The sequence below is a fragment of the Colobus angolensis genome, unplaced genomic scaffold (genome assembly GCF_000951035.1).
Source record: "Colobus angolensis palliatus isolate OR3802 unplaced genomic scaffold, Cang.pa_1.0 Scaffold351, whole genome shotgun sequence".
Classification (NCBI taxonomy): Eukaryota; Metazoa; Chordata; class Mammalia; order Primates; family Cercopithecidae; genus Colobus; species Colobus angolensis.
The window spans coordinates 1318647-1336180 of record NW_012116833.1 but is presented as its reverse complement, the minus strand read 5'-3'; the positions used below and the strand labels follow the sequence as shown (position 1 = coordinate 1336180).

The 17534-nt window shown below is 33.8% G+C and overlaps 1 protein-coding gene across 2 annotated transcripts in view; it reads left to right on the top strand.

Moving 5' to 3' along the window:
- Window positions 1–17534, top strand: part of RPS6KA6 (ribosomal protein S6 kinase, 90kDa, polypeptide 6) — a 137390-nt gene that overhangs the window by 19488 nt on the left and 100368 nt on the right. Inside the window, exons 1-3 of one of the 2 annotated variants that reach the window (XM_011952934.1) lie at window positions 3558–3619; window positions 7176–7323; window positions 11383–11499. Coding sequence is in view for 1 of the 2 variants with exons in the window: in XM_011952933.1 (XP_011808323.1) it covers window positions 3560–3619; window positions 11383–11499 (177 nt within the window). In the remaining variant the exon portion in view is untranslated. Of the gene's footprint in view, window positions 1–3557; window positions 3620–7175; window positions 7324–11382; window positions 11500–17534 lie in introns of those variants that run through there. The other variant, XM_011952933.1, reaches the window with a different exon arrangement.

Here is a 17534-nt window from a genome sequence, read left to right as displayed (position 1 = left end):
TAATTTACTTTTTAATAAATTGGTTTCCAATTTTTCATTTAGTAAAATTTGCTTTTTCATGTAGAGTTCTGAGATTAAAAAATGTATAGAGTTGTGTAACCATCACCACAATCCAGATAAAGAGTAGTTCGATAACCCACCCTCCCCAGCACACACACACACATACACACACTCTTCCCATGTGATGCCTCTTTGTAGTCAGCCTCTCCCCTATCCCTAACTCCTTGCACCCACTAATTTCTTCTCCTTTCCTTTTAGTTTTACCTTTTCCAGAATAACATATAAATGGAATCCTACAGAATGTAGCCTTTTGAATCTTGCTCCTTTTCTTTACAATGTGTTTGGGATTCATCCATGTTGTTGAATGTATCAATATATTACTCTTTTTAATTGCTGAGTGATATCTTCCTTTACCCCCAACCAGTTGAACCAATTATCTTAATTCTTTCCCTACAGTTTTGCTTTATTCAAAGTATCTTATACATGAAGTCATACAATATTTAGCCTTTTGGATTTGTCTTCTTTCAGTTAGCAGAAATGCTTTTAAGATTCATCGATGTTGTTACAAGTATCAACAGTTCTCTTCTTTTTATTGATGAGTAAAAAGTAGTATTCTATTTATCCACTCATCAGTTGAAGACCATCTTGATTGTTTCCGATTTATGACAATGATAAAGGTGCTGTAAAAATGTATGTACAGATTTGTGTCTTAACATGTTTCCAATGATTTCAGGTTAATGTTCTCTGTTTTCTGGTCTCCGTGATTTCTTACGAGAAATCTGTAGTCTTTCAGTTTGGTGTTCCCCTTTGTGTAGTTTTTTCTCTCACTCCTTTCAATATTTTTTCCCAATTTTTCCTTTGGTTTAAAGTAGTTTGCTTAAGTCGTGTCTTGGAGTGAATTTCTTTATTTTTATTCTGTTTGGGATTTACTGAACTTCTTGAAACTGTATTTTTTTTTTTTTTTCAAATTTGGAAAATGTTCAGCCATTATTTATCTTGAAAATACAGCTTTAGTGAGATAAAATTCACATAACAGATGATTCACCCATTTAAAATATACAGTCCAATACTTTTTATTATATTCACAAATATATACAACTATCACAACAGTGAATTTTAAAAGTTCTTCATCACATCAAAAAGGAACATTGTACCCTTTAGCTATGACCTCTGTCTCCACATACCTCACCCCTAACGAAACATTAGTCTGCTTTCTGTCTCTATACATTTCCCTGTTTTCATTATTTCATATGAATGAGATTGGCTTTATTTTGTTAAGTGATTTTTTCAGTATTACTCTGTGATTTTATGGGATGTTAATGACATGGATTTTAGAATGTCTGGTAGTGTTTCATATGTCTCTGAGGCTGTTTATTTTTCATCATTTTTGCTGTCTTCTTCATATTGGATGACTTCTGTTAATCTGTCTTAAACTTTATTTCCTCAGCCACCTCCATTCTTTTATTGAACCTATCCAGTATTTTTAAAATTTTTCATATATTATGATTTTTAGTTCTAGAATTACTTTTTTTTATAGTTTCTATTTCTCTGCTGAGAACCTTTTATCATTTCATTCAGGTGTGTTTATTTTTATCCAGAAAAGCATAGTTATAATAGCTGCTTTAAGATTCTTGTCAGATAGTTCAACTTTGGAGCCATCTTGGAGTTGATACTTGTTGATGATTTATTTGTTTGTTTCAGCAGGCAATCTACCTAGTTAGGTTGACTCCAAAGTTATGTCTTGTCCTCTCTGGATAATGGGTCCAATGTTAATTCAGTTTTCAGAGAGTTTGGGTCAGCACTCTGCATGTGCCAGTCATTGGATGTGCTAATTTAGTGGTTAGTCTGAGACGAGCAATTATCGGTATTGTAGTTCAGTACTCAAAGACTTTATTATGTTTCTTTAGGCTTTTCTGCACACATGCAGTTTGTTGTTGTAACCAGGACTTGTGTTGGTTCATACACAGAATTAGGGATCTGCTGTCTTCATTCTGTCCTCTCTGATTTCTTTCACATTCTTCAATTCCCGTGGGCCCTTTATTGTGTTCTGCTGGCCAGAAATATGAGTTTCTCTCAGAGTCTTAGCCTTTTATGCTGTAATATAACTTTACACTATTGGAGCTGCCTTTTGGATGAAGTAAAGAAGAGAGTGAAAAAAAAAGTTAACAGGGATTACCCTCACATTTTTCTTATAATAGGGACCTCTTTTCCTGCTTCCGCTGGCCAAAGAGATGGATTTTCTGTTGATCAGGGCTTGCCTTAGAGTTGGGCTCAGCATCAAAAAAGAGAAAGTGTGTACATGGAGAATCTTGGATTCTCCTTATGTTTACAGGCTCAAAAGTACGTCTTTTCCTGGTCCTTTGTATAGAAAATGGGATTTTTCTTAGAATTTTTGTTGATGTCTACTGTGTAATCTTGTGACTTATTCTCTCCTCGGGTCAAATTCAGGAGATAAAGGTGGAAAATAAACCTAGGGAATTCATCAGAGTTAGTTTTCAAATTTTGATTTTCTCTAATTAATTTGTTATTGTTTCATTTTAGGAATTCTTAGGTAGTTTCTTTTTGTATTCTACATAAGGATTTTAGTTTATAATCAGGGGAGAGATAAGTTTATGAGCTTATTTCATTTTGACTATCACAAGAAACTCTAATTTACTTTTTAATTTTTTTTTCTGTTGACTTACAAATAGGCAGTGGTAAAAATCCTTTGTATCTAGGTTGTCTTCCTGTTACCTAATTTTCAAACATCTCAGGTCAGTGTTTGGCAGATTGTAAGGGTGCAGATAGGAAATATTTTAAGCTTTGCAGGCATAGGGTCTCTGTCACAACTTGTCAACTCTGCTGTTGTAGTGCAAAAGCAGCCATAGATAAGATGGAAAAAATGGGTCTGGCTGTGTTCTAGTAAAAGTTTTACAGAAACACACAGGAGGTCAGATTTAGCTCATGGGTTATAGTTTGTAGAACCTTGATCTAAGTCCTCTACTTTACTGTTTCTTGAATTAGTGGTTAAAAAGTGAGTAATATTACCTACTGAGCTCTGCATGTTGAATTATTTTGTTTCCATGATTACTTATATCTTTCTCCTATAGTTTGTTCTTTCTTCTTTATAGTATCTGATGATGTTTAATTAACTGAATGAAAGAGGAATTCACAATAGTGCAATTATATAAAACTCTTCTTATTATAATTTGCTTTGAATATACCCTCATGGTAGATTTCTGTGGCTTTTTTTTTTCCTTTCATAAATACTTGATTGGGGACAATTTAATGAAAGTACATAGGTTATATACTTAGTATATAGTTATCTGTTATTGCAGAGCTGTAAACAATATGAAATTAAGCATAAAGCTCTGAAAATCAAAGTTTCTCGAGGAGAATCTGGGAACCATGTTAATAGTGTTCCTTTTCTAAGTACTTCTATGTGTCCTTTGTCCTTTTGTTTTTCAGTAAGTGTGGATCTTGTTAGATTGTGGAAGGAAGTGCCTAGGGTTATATTTTTCTTAGTTATCACTCTTGTTTTAATACTCTTGAACCTCAATTTTTGAACAATGTTTTTCAGGTAAATGGTCTTAAAATGGTTGATGAGCCAATGGAAGAGGGAGAAGCAGATTCTTGTCATGTAAGTATTTATGTTAATTTATTAAGCCTCATTTTTAGCATATAAGGAAAAAGAATAAAGGGAAAGGAGAAAAGCTCCTATCAAACAAACATATTCAGGTAAGTTGGTAATAGGCAAATGGAATTATTAATAACTCAACTGCAGTTTAAAATATAGGACAGGTTTTCCTGACAGAAATACTTATGCATGCATTTTTAAAAATAAACAGCTTTATTGAGACATGCTTTACATGCTTTTGAATTTTTAAGTGTAATGGATAAAATTTTCATTTGCCAGTGTATGAGTAACTGAATTATTATACTTAAATATAGAATCCTTTGAGAAGATTATCTTCAACCTCAGGGTAGAAAGGATATCTGACTTGGAAATATTGAACTATATAAGCATAACTTGAAATCATTTAAAATCCATTTCCTGGCTTTTAGAAAGGATTACATGTAAATTATTTCAGAAGTTTCTAACTAGTTTTAAAGAGTGCTTAGCCATTGGACCATTCTATGTAATGCCTATATACTAGAGTCTTATTTTACAAGATCTAGTTTTACAGAGAGTATTCTTAAAACTTTTAGGGAGAGTCTGACTAAATCAGCATCTCCATTTGTGTTGTTATTTCATGGTTGTTATTTTTATAGATCGTTTCATAGAGTTATAGATTTTTTAAGCTGGGAAGAACCTCAGAGATATTATGTAATACTTCATTGTATGGAATAGTCTACTGAAACCTGGAGAGTCTGTGATTTATACTAGGTGATAAAACTAGCTAGTAGCGGAATCAAGACTTAGGGCAATGTGCTTCCTTTTCGGTCAGATATGTTGTGTAGACCCGAAGAAGTGGAAGATAAGGAGAACATTATCCTTTTACTGTTTGGTTGTGGATGAAATCAACTTTGATGACCCCTCCACCAAAACTTGTTCATAATTGGAATTAGCTCAGTAGAAACCAGCAGAAAGAAGTAAATTGGGTTTGTCCAAAACTATCCTTTGAAATGTTCTATGTAACTATTTCTGCAGATAGTAACCATGTAACAACACTTTTAATTTTGATTGACAAGATGAGAGATGCAATGTTGTCTTTGTAGCTTTTGCATTTTACTTAATATTAATAATATATTGTAATTTTGAGTATAATTAAATGTAAACTATCAAAACATTATCTAGAGATTTGTCTACAGATCATATGGACTAATAGGCATAGTAATATTGATGTTACCAGTTTATAAAAGATAAAGGAGTATAAGGAACTATTAAAGGCAGTGGAGAATGCTGCTTGTTATATTTTAGCATTAATAAATTCACAAGGACATCATGCCTCACACCACAGGGGAACAGTGTGTGTGGTGCATGAACTCAAGGACACATACACAGGGTGATTGGCAAATATTTACCTTTATAATTTTAACAGAAGATAAGTCAGGAAGTTCAGTTTTCAGTGGAAAGGCAGTAAAAATATACAGTGCTAGTTACATATATGATCTACCTTATGCAATCAACTTCAGTGGCTAAAAGGTAGAGTGTGAAATTTTGGAGAGTAAAGGACTTAGAATCACTTCCAAGGATTTGATTTAGTTTGTGGCCTGAGTTATCTGGACTTGAAATCATGTACTTTGGGTGTGTGATGGTTAAAGTACTCAATTTGTGTCAATAAAACTATATGAGTGATTAAAACACCATATATATTTATCCCTTAAAATTTTAAAATATATAGCTAGGATTTTGTTTTTCTTTGTGATTGCTGTGTTTTTTTTTTTGTGGTTGGCTTTTTTTTTTTTTATCATTTTAAAATAGTATAGGATTGTAGAGACTGCTCTGTGATGGTAAGCATTTGGTAACAGGTCGCTGGTAAACTATATCTAATATCACATTACACCACCTAGTCTCCTACTTCTTTCAATGTCAAGGTTAGAGAAAGTATGTTATGATTTGTGTCCTTTAGTAGTTGGCTGACATGAATTAATTTTTTATTTGTTGTCAAAATAAGCATAGCTGTCTTATATTTGGTAGTTTATGATCCATTTGTATTTATTTTTAAAACTCTACGCAGTATCTCTTTTTCCTGAAATAAAATACATATTTTTAATGCTATCAATATCTTAAAAATTTCAAAGAAGATTCAGTTAGCAATTAGATTCTTTGTTGATTACATTAGTGAAAGGTCAGCAACATGTTTAGTCTCTAAAGTGATTTATATTTTTATTACGCAGAGATATAAATGTCATAGTTATCTGAAAATATATATTTTGAAAAACAAATTTGATATCCTGATATTTTTAAGCCATGAATTTCTTATTTTAAAAATTATTCTTGACATATCTCTTAAGAATTATTTCAAAAATACTTTTTTACAAGTGTGTTTTACTTAGACTCAGTGGAACCACAGGTAGCAACTATTTCAAGCTGAGAATGCGTGCTTCCTGTATGGTGGATTTTTTTTTCCTCTATTTGTCTTTCTATTCTGATGCACATTTAGCCTTACTATGCTTCAGTATTTTTTCTCCTGCAATGTTGGTGTTTACTTCTAATTTCTATTCAGTTACTTAAAAAAGTGGAACCCTTGTCCTATAGATATGCAAAACTCTCAGATGAATAATTATTGTTCAACTAAAAAATGTTGGTTAGCCACTATAAAGTGGAGTTATGCTGCACCATCAGGTATGCAAAGATAAGTGGTACAGAGGGTCTCTGACTCAGGATGGTTCAACTTATGAGTTTCAACTTTATAGTGGTGCAAAAGTGATATTCAGTATGTTCCTCAACTTACAATAGGATTATGTTTGGATAAACTCACTGTAAGTTGAAAGTGCATTTTCAACTTACAGTAGGTTTATTGGGACAACACTGTCATAAGTCCAGGAACATCTGTACAAATAAGTTCAGTAACTTCAATTTTTATGGATGTTTTGTGGTTTTCAGAGTTCTCAGTTGATCCGTATGACTGAGATCTGAAATAGAGTAGGTATTATTGCCAATTTGTAGATGAGGGAACTAAGGAGCTGACCCTCGTAAGTAGAATAAACCAAACCAAGTAGGAACTAGTTTGCCAGCATTCTTTGGTTTTCAGTCATCAATGCAAACTTTTACAAACCTAAGTCTTCTGCAGATACCTTCCATTGTGTATATAATTGTGATGTGCTTAGTTCACCCTCATGGCATTTTGGCATTTATATTGATATTACCCTTAGCTTTCTTTCAAAATTTGCTAATATTTGACATGGTTTTCAGTGACCCGATATTATTCAGTGAATGAGAAGGGTATATCAAGCTGCTCTTCTGGGTCTTTGCATATATGTTTCAACAAATCCACAACTAAATGATTCTTGGATTTTTAGGGTGATCTTTTCATCAAACTGGCCTGTGTACCTACAAATAAAGCAGATGTTTGAATAGATGAAAGTTTTATTATTAAATAAAAATGAACAAGTTCAGGCTTTAAAAATACTTCTTTTGTTTTGATTTGTTTTCTGGAGGTTAGTTCCACAGTCATATGAAAACTGTTGTAATTGAGCTATAGTGTATTGCTATTAGGTTGTCATCAGCTTTTTCTCTTTTCAATTGACAGGTGATTTCATCTTCCTAAACAAATCATTTATCAAATGAATGGAGCAATAGTAGATTTGACAGTTCATTTTGTACTTTAACAGTGTGTTTTCCCAGTGTTACAGCACTGTTGGCCCTCTGGATTAAAAAGATGATCACAGATTATAGAGGTCAGAGCATACTATTTTGGTTGTGGTTGAGCCTTCATACTTCTTCTATATATATTACTGATTACTTTATGCTTGCAAAAAAATAATAAAACCTAATTCATAGTCTTCCTGGCCTCAGATTCAGATTTGTTATTTGATGTAGAAAGACTAGGGGTCCTTATTTGGAGATTATTAAATCTTCATTTCGCAGTAGCAACATTGTTTCCAAAGATCAACTAAGATTATGTACCATGTATAGGTTTGCTAGGGCTACCCTAACCAAATAACCACAGATGGGTGGCTTTAACAGCAGAAATTTATTTTCCCAAGATGCTGCATTCTGTAAGATTGAGATCAAGGTGTTGGCGGGGTTGGTTTTTCTGAATAGTCTCTCCTTAGCTTATAGATGAGTCTTCTCCCTGTGCCTTTACATGGTCATTCCTCTGTGGGTGTAGGTATTCTAATTTCCTCCTCTTATAAGGATGTCAGTCATATTGGATTAGAACCCACCCATATGGCCTCATTTTACCTTAATTACTTCCTTAAGGGTCCTATCCCTAAATACAGTCATGTTCTGAGGTATTGGGAGTTAGGACTTTAATATATTAACTTTTAGGGGACATAATTTAGCCCATAGCATACTTGTAGCTTTTTTTTCTTTGATGGATATGATGTTTCTGACAAACTTCTCTATCCTCAAATTCACAGTTTATTTCTGTATCCCCAGTGTGCAGCATAGTGTCTGATAATAGGATATGTGCTTAATGAATGTTGATTTGCTGGGTGAATAATAAGAGTGTATATATGGGAAGATAAGGTGATATAGCACAACTTTATCATACCAGGATAGGGAAATTTTTCAAGGATGATTTATTCTTAGGAAAAAAGAAATAAATCACTTATAAGTATATTACCACCTATTTCAGGCTAGATTGTTGCTACTATCAAGCTTTTGGAATGGTGCAGAACCTGAAGAAAGGGAGGTGGAGGGAAGAAAGAGGGTTTCAGTTGACAAAAAAGGACATTATAATAGTAAAAAATCAATAAACATAGCCTCGGGACGGCTGAGAAATTTTAGGCAATAGACAAGAAATGGGCAGGGAGCAGATGGAGTAAGACAGAGTAAGTATTGGAAATGGTGACACAGGAGGGTATCACATACTTTGAGAGTAAAAAAGAGCTAGTGGCATAGAAATGATAAAAGTAGTAAGTCGCTGTATATACACATGTGTATATGTGTATGTATTTGTGTGTATATCTATTATATATCTATATAACTATGAATCTTAGAAGCACCCAAATATTGTTTTTCAATCCTGACCATGTGTCTGAATCAACTTGGGAGGCTTAAAAAATACACATGCTTATGTCCTCCTATAGTTCTTCTGAACCACAGTCTCTGAGGGTGGGACCCAAACAAGTGTAGTAAATAAATATTTCCTCTACAGGTGATTCTTATGGGCAACCAGGGCATTACAAATTGTCTGTGTAAAGGCACAGTAGTCATAATTCAGGGATATAATATGTAGTACTTGTTGTCCTAGGAACATATGTCTTTATTTAAAAAGGCAAATGGCCAAGCATTAAGTTAATATTCAGGGGTTATTGTATCCTTTATTTGTGTTGAGTACAACACATACTCAGCACAGTGTAATAAAAATACTGACAGTGGATAATATGGAAAAAGTTTATATTCTTCACAGTGTATGGGAAAATTTGCTTATTTTATTTAGAAATATATTATCACAAAGTTAGTTATATTCAAAGCTGACACAATTTCATTAGCCAGAATCTCCTGTTTCCTTGTTTCCTTTATATATTTAAAAAAAGAAATTTTGGGTATATATATATTTTGTTTTGTAGACTGTATTTAAGAATAATTTTGAGATTTCTTACTAATTTTACCTTTAAAATCTTTCTTTTCTATTGTATATATTTAAGGTGTACAATGGGATGTTTTCACATATATTGTGAAATTATTATTATTGTTAAGCAAATTAACATCCATCATCTCACAGTTGCCCTATTTGTTGGTGGTAAACACTATCTTCGTTTTAAAAAGTATGTATTTTTTCCTGTTTCTTTTATAACATTGAGCAGATTTCTTTGTCTTTCTGCTTTTATGAGATCAAAAAAGTATTGTGCTAAGCATTAGGAATAAAGAGATCAATGTGGTATAATACCTGAAGCCCACAGTCCAGTGGGAAAGAAAGACACAGTAATTAGTTGTTAGGATACAGTGTAACATTTTATGTTGACTGTCTCCTGGGAAAAGTGATTTTTCTCATCTAGTTGCATTTTCATATTGGGAACTTTTTAGGGTACTGCTGCTGAAAATTGAAAGACATTGCATTTTAGAGGATGGGCATGTGTGGATTATTAATAAACGGTAAAAGGGCATTGGACAAACATTTTCATTTGGAAAACCTGCTTAGGTTTGGTGAAACTAACTAGAGTACAATTCGTTTCCTAACTCTGAACACTTCTAAAAAAACTGATGCCATTATGATCCATGCTTATAGTGATAATCTAAACATAAGCAGGGACCTGAAGTACCTTCTTGAACATAAAAAATATTATATTGTGTTCAATATAGAGTCACAGACATTGAGGGAACCTTAGAGACCCATCTAACAAAACCCCTTTGTCATGTGAGAAAACTGAAGGAGAGAGGGGTTTGTGATTTAGCTAAGGTTTCTTAGCTTATAGACACTACAGATATATTATACTTTAATATAGTCTGCAGATGTCAGCTACAAAGCATATATATTTGCATTAAAAAAAGTTGTTGACTTTTTAAAACAGGGACCCTTTCAAACAGGGAAATTCACTTCCATAGCAGATTGATTTTAATTTAATTTTTGTTTTCAGAAAACATTTGTAAGTTGCCATCACTATTTAAAAGGGTCTGGTGAAATACTATTTTGATGTATAAGAAACACGTGATATACTTTCAGAATCAGTTATTCTTCATTTCTTGTTGATTTGCTAGTGGTTCCTGACACCTACAATTAAAATTTCTTTGCCTAGGTACCCCTCTTGAGATAGTGAATGTCTGACTACCTATATTCCATGGACCTTATTTTAGCTGCCATGAAGTCTCGCTCATTTGGGACCATGCTCTTGTTCACTTTGGCTACAATCACCACTGACTAATCAGTTAATTGAAGAGTGAATCTATTGAGAACATTGTTGGCATCCAGGCTAAAATTAGTATGCTCTAATGGAATGCTACCAAGATTTATAGACATTGTGATTAAGTAGTCATGTAAACTTAAATTCTGTGAGTCTTAGTTTTCTTCTTTATACAGTCAGAGAGTTGGATAAGATATCCCTTCCAACTCTGTTATTTTGTGATATACATCTGTCGTCCTAGCTATTGTGCTTCTCTAGGGACTGGAATTAATTACAGCTTATTTGAATGTAGTCATCACAGCTGAGTAGAGTCCTGCATCAAGGGGAAGAACCACTCACTGGGTGGCATCCTTTCTGCTTCACCCAGGTGGTACAAAATCTGGCATATAATTTATATATAAAATTTCAGTAAACAGGCCATAGCCTGGAAACATTTGTTTGGGCTCTGCAGATTTTGTTGGTCTATGTCAGTTTCTTTTTCATTGATGTGGTTAGTTGATCACTTAAACATTTAAAATAGTATAGTGAAATACTATTTAAAAGACCTCTTGAGGTCACGTTTTTTGGTCATGCCCCACTATTTACAAGGTTTTTTCTTGACTTTTCCTGCCTCTACCTCATTAGTCACAGTCCAGTGAAGGGTCTTGAGACTGTTGTTAACAATTTTATTATATTGCTACCAAGCTGGAAGGGAAAGCTGAAGCATAGATTTCTTTTTACATTTTATTTACATGAAATTATGTAGTAGGGAAGGTGGTGGTGGTGCATCTGTATGTGCTGTATGTGTTAGAAAACAAGGAAATAAGGATACTGGTAGCCCATAAAACTCTCTGCTACGTTGAGGGAGTTGGGTATATTATTTCTATTATGACTTCTGATTTTAAATGGAACTAATCAGAAGATGTTGAAAATGGATTCAAATATTGTTTGGATTTCTTTTTACAGGATGAAGGAGTTGTTAAAGAAATCCCCATTACTCATCATGTTAAGGAAGGCTATGAGAAAGCAGATCCTGCACAGTTTGAGTTGCTCAAAGTTCTTGGTCAGGGGTCATTTGGAAAGGTAATGAATACTTTTTTCCCCCCATTTTTTTCTCTTCTAAACATTTAGCAAAAAAAAGGTGAACACACATGTAGAAATCTGATTAATGATTTGTTTCTAAACTTCTGAAAGGATGCACACAAAGGTAATTCTTTAATTTTATTCCTTTTGTTTCTGTTGTACTTTTATTACCATTTCTTTGTACTTCTCTATAACAATCAAGGTTTTCCAATTCCCTAGGCTTACTGATTTCTCTAGGGAAAAATATAGCATACTCTTTATTAGCTGCCTAAATCAAAGTAGCTTGATTTTTGTAAAAAATGGTATTCCTATCTCCTTGCTCACATGCTGGCATGAATACAGCTTGTTCTCTCCTGGTGATTTAATCTACATTTCTTAGCTGTGTCACAGAAATCAGAATTTATATCTTAATTCATGTATGAATTTGTCTATCATCTGTTAAAATAAAGTAGAACAAGGGTGTGTAAAGTAGAACGAGGGTAGTTACTGGGTGATACGTGGTTTGTGTCAAATTTAAGTCTTCAGAGAGCTTACATTTCAAGGCAGAAAGCAAAATTGAGTAAGATTAACTATTATAGTCATTACTAAAGTTTTTTATTAATCACTTAATAACATGGTTTTAGAAAAGAAGTGTATAGGTCTGATTCCTGACCTTTATATACCTAACATCTAATACATGAAAAATATTGCTTACACATAGTAACAGCCTTTAGAAAAACAGTACCAACCACAATTTAAAGGGAGAAAGATAAAGAGAAACTATTAATTTCAAGTGGCTGAGATTTAGTTTTAAAGGGGGAGAATAAGGCAGTTCAGCATAGATTATTTATAGTGCTCTGGAACATTTTAAAATAAATACATTTTTATTTTATTGTTTTATTGGGTTTTAGAGATGGGGTCTTGCTCTGTCACCCAGGCTGTAGTGCAGTGGCATGATTGTAGTTCATGGTAGCCTTGAACTCCTGGGCTCAAGTGATCCTCCATCCCCAGCTTCCCAAGGAGCTGATCCTACAGGCATGCACCACCACACCCAGCTAATTAAAAAAAAAATCTGGACACAAGGTTTTGCTGTGTTGCTCAGGCTGGTCTCGAACTCCTAGCCTTAAGTGATCTTCCCACTTTAGCCTCCCAAGGAAAGACATTTATTGAATGCTCGGTGTGTTCACAACAGTTGTATAAGCAGTATTAATGAGTATAAAATAGATGTCGTCTTAAAGAAACCTAATATTTATGCATTATAGAATATAAAGTGAAATATAAAGAAACATTTTCAGGGCACAAAAAGGACAAACTGAGATGAATTATGGTTTGGCAGTGAATTGGTACAGGAGATATATAAGACAAGGAGATGGCACTTGAACAGTGTTCTGAGGAGAGAAAAACTAGAAGGAACGGTTAATAGATTGGTGGTGGTGGTGATCATGATGTCGGTGGGGAGTGTTTATAGAACTGATCTGTAGAGTTGGCATGTATATTATATACAATTTTATTTTAAAGTTTCTAAAAGTGCAATATTCTTTTAACTATTTTACACTTTATAGCTATTTTTATGGTGTTAATTTTAGAAGAACAGAGATGAAGTTATTTTATATTCCAGATGTATAAATGCTTAAATATTTCACTTAAATAAAGTATCACCAGGAAAACATTTCAAGCTATTAAAATTACCTGCTTTGTCTTTTGATGTATGTATTTACTTATATATGCTTTTGTTTATCTCCAGCTTTGTTCCAGAAAGGAATTAAGGCTTTCATAGATGAATACTAAATAAAATTAAAAATAAGTAGTGAAGATGATGGAAACAGAAAACGCAGAGCAGGAAAGATTAGATGAAGCCAGGAGTACACTCTGTTCACAAAAGCATGACATAAGGGTCTGTAAGTCTTTTTCTAGTAGGTCAAAAATTAAGACTTAAGTTTTCCAGCAGCCATTATAAAGAAGCTAATATATTTGAGTGTATTATAATTGACAGTATTTTAAAGGTGGAAACAGATTAAACAGACCAGAGAAATTTCTCTCATGGGTTTTCATAAAGAAAATACTGTATAACATAATGAAATATATTCAGTAACATCTTCATGTTAAATATAGCAACATGCTGAAAAGTTGTCATGTAGTCCTTAAATTCAGGGAGATCTCAGCTTTGTCTGTGCTGGGATTTAGTTTTAAGAAGAGTATCATTGAAACCTTTTAATTCCTAATATTAAAATACAAAATAGTGATCTTTATGTAGTTAATCAACCAAAGAAATATTAAGGAGGTGGCTTTTTTTCTCCCTAGGATGTGAACATACTTGCTTGTCAGTGTTACATCATTTGCGTAGGCATTGTGTAGGTGTGACTTGTTATATGCTGAACCTATTCAGGAATTTGGCCAAGACCGTGAATCAGATAAGTGTAGGAGCAATTCCAAGAGACTCTGAGCTGCAGAGTCTTAAGTTTTTCTTCAAAAGTTCCGTTGTTAAAATGCAGTAAATGGGATTTTAGCCCATATAAAGCCTTATAACATTAAATGTTTTTATTGTCTATTTAACAGTGGGGGAACCCTGCTAAAGTCAACTTAAAATTGTAGTTTAAGGAAGCATGCATTATTATCATGAAAGGTGCATGTAATATTCTGTCCTAAGCACACCAAGTATAATGCTATTAATGATCATTAATGTATGAGTTGAAAGGTATACTAACCAACTTCCATTAATTATTTTAAAACACGAACACATGAAAATACCTTTGAAATTGTCTGATTAGTTGTCCTTATATATCATGTGCCAAATAATATTTATACAAAACATACATTTTAACATTTGTGGATTATAAAAAAAATTTTGCTTTTGTGATAGTGAAGACTTTACACTTAAAAATGAATTTTTGAAAATATTGAATACTTGTACTCTTAAATAAGTGATCAACTCTCAAGTGATAGTTTTTAAAAACATTTGCTTACATCTTAAAATTTCCTGAAGTTCGTTCTTTCTCTTCAATCAGCATTTAAATATGTGTGATCTTCTAGTTCACTACAATTACTGAATATTCTTATAGGAAAATATAAACGTCCATGTGATTGAGAGAAAAGTACATTGGAGTAACTCACCTATTCTTCTGGACAATTTCCCATGATTGGATTAGGGTGACTGAAAAGAAACCTCTTTTATCAATATAGACGTGGTTTTAGGTACAGTAGTTTGAAGCCATGCAACAACTTTTTTACTTTAATTATTTCTTTAAGCACCATATCCCCAAATACAGTCATGTTCTGAGGTACTGGGAGTTAGGACTTTAACATATTAACTTTGAGGGGACATAATTTAGCCTGTAGCATACTTGTATTTGTTTCTTTAAAGGACATGATGTTTCTGACAAATTTCTCTGTCCTCAAGTTCACAGTTTATTTCTGTATCCCCCAGTGTGCAGCACAGTGTCTGATACAGAATATGTGCTTAATGAGTGTTAATTTGTTGATTGAATAACTAATGAGTACATATATGGGAAGATAAGGTGATATAGCACAACTTTATTATACCAGGTTAAGGAAATTTTTCAAGGATGATTTATCTTAGGAAAAAAGAAATAGATCACTGATAAGTATATTATCACCTTATTTCAAATTAGATTGTTACTACTGTTAAGCTTTTGGAATGGTGCAGAACCTGAAGAAAGTGAGGTGGAAGGAGGAGGGAGAATTTCAGATGACAAAAAAGGACATTATAATAGTAAAGATCAGTAAACATAGCCTTGGGAAGGTTGAGAAATGTTAGGCAATAGATAAGAATGGGGTGGAAAAAGAACTACTTTTGTAGTTGATTTTGGGAAGGGGGCAGTGAGATATGATATTTTCTCACGCCAGAAAAGTCACTCATAAGACCTGAAAAAAAAAAAAAAAAAAAAAACAGATCAGATGATAAACAGGTTACTTCTCTAGACTGTGAATGATGCATCCTATTAAATGCCATATTGGGATACTAGTGAATGTTAGAAGAAGTAGGGGGGAAAAGTGGCTCCTTTATGCAGCAGTGTCTTCAGGAAAACTAGTCTATCTCTTTCTTTCTTCCTTGCTTGCGTCTTCTCACTCTTCATACTCCATTCTTTACAATCCCACTGAGGGCTATGTTTTGTAAGAGTGGTTCTGAAATTGTGGTCTGCATACCCCTGGACAATCCCAAGACCTCTTCAGGGAGTCCTCAAGTCAAAGCTACTTCACAATCATCCTAAGATACCATTTGTACAACTGCTGGCATGTTGGCCAATCAAGGCAGTGACTTCAAATGGTACCAGTAGTCATTGTATTCTTCATTTTCTTACATATACAGTTTAAGAATGTCCTTGATGAGACATTAACAATTATTACATTTATTAAATCTCAATCCTTGAATACCCTTTTTTTGAATAATCTGTGATGAAATAGGAAGTACATGTTAAGCCCTTTAGCCACATAACAAAATAGAATGATTGTCTCAAGGCAGAGGACTTGTGCAAATTTTTTGAGTTGTGAGCTGAACCAACCATTGTTTTCATGGATCACCAATTTTACTTGAAAGGACAATAAACTGTGGTTACCTAAATATGCTTATTTGGTAGGTGTTTTCTCAAAAATGAATGAAATAAGCCTGTTCATAGAAAAACAACTGATACTCTTTTTGTCAATGGTAGAATCTGAGGTGTCCAGCAGATAATTGAATTTAGGCAGATGTTTATTTGCCACATTGATGTTGTCATCTTCTTAATGCAGCTATACTTTTTATTATGCTTCACTTCCATTGCACTTCACAGATATCCTTCACTTCATTGTGCTTCACAGATATGTATGTGTGTGTGTGTGTGTGTGTGTGTGTGTGTGTATAGAAGGTTTGTGGTAACCCTGTGTTGAGTAAGTCTTTGGGTGCCATTGTCCCTCCAGCATATGCTCACTTTCTGTCTCTGTCTCATATCTTGGTAATTCTTGCAGTGTTTTAAATATTTTCCTTACTGTCACATCTGTTATGGTTCTTTATGATCTGTGATCTTTGATGTTAGTGTTATCATTGTTTCAGGGTGCCATGAACCACACACACATAAGACAGTGAGCTTCGTTGATAACCCGTGTGTGTGTTCTGACTGCTTTACTGACTAGCTGTTTCCCCATCTCTCTCTGTCTCCTTGGGCCCCTCTATTCCTTGACCTACAAGAATATTGAAATTGATCTAAATAGTAACTCTACAGTGGTCTTGGAGTGTTCAAGGGAAGGGAAGTGTTCTGCATTTCTCACTTTAAATCAAAAGCTACAAGTTATTAAGCTTGGTGGGGAAGGCATGTCAAAATCTGAGATAGGCTAAAAGCTAAGATTCTTGTGCCAAACAGATAGCCAAGTTGTGAATGCAAGGGAATGTTCTTGAAAGAAATTAAAATTGCTACTCCAGTGAACATATGAATAATAAGAAAGTGAAACAGTTTTATTACTGATATGGAGAAAATTTTAGTGGTCTAAATAGAAGATCAAACCAGCCACAACACTCCCTCAAGCCAAAGCGTAGTCTAGAGCAATTCCCTAGCTCTCTTCAATTCTGTGAAGGCTAAGAGAGGTGAGGAAGCTGCACAAGAAAAGTTTGAAGCTAGCAGGGGTTGGCTCATGACATTTAAGGAAAGAAGCCATTTTTGTAACATAAAAGTGCAGGGTAATGCTACAGATGCTGATGTAAAAGCTGTAGCAGGTTAGCCAGAAGATCTAGCTAAGATAATTGATAAAGGTGGTTACACTAAACAACAGGTTTTAATTGTAGAAGCAGCAGCCTTCTATTGGAAGAAGATGCCATCTAGTCTTTCATAGCTAGAGCAAAGTCAGTGCCCAGCTTCATAGCTTCGAAGGACAGGCTGCCTCTCTTGATAGAGGCTAGTGATCTGGAACCTTTAAGTTGAAGCCAGTGCTCATTTGCCATTCCAAAAATTCTAGGGCCCTTAAAAATTATGTTAAATCTACTATGCCTTTTGTCTGTAAATAGAACAACAAAGCCTGAATGACAGCACATCTGTTTATAGCATGGTGTGCTGAGTATTTTAAGCCCA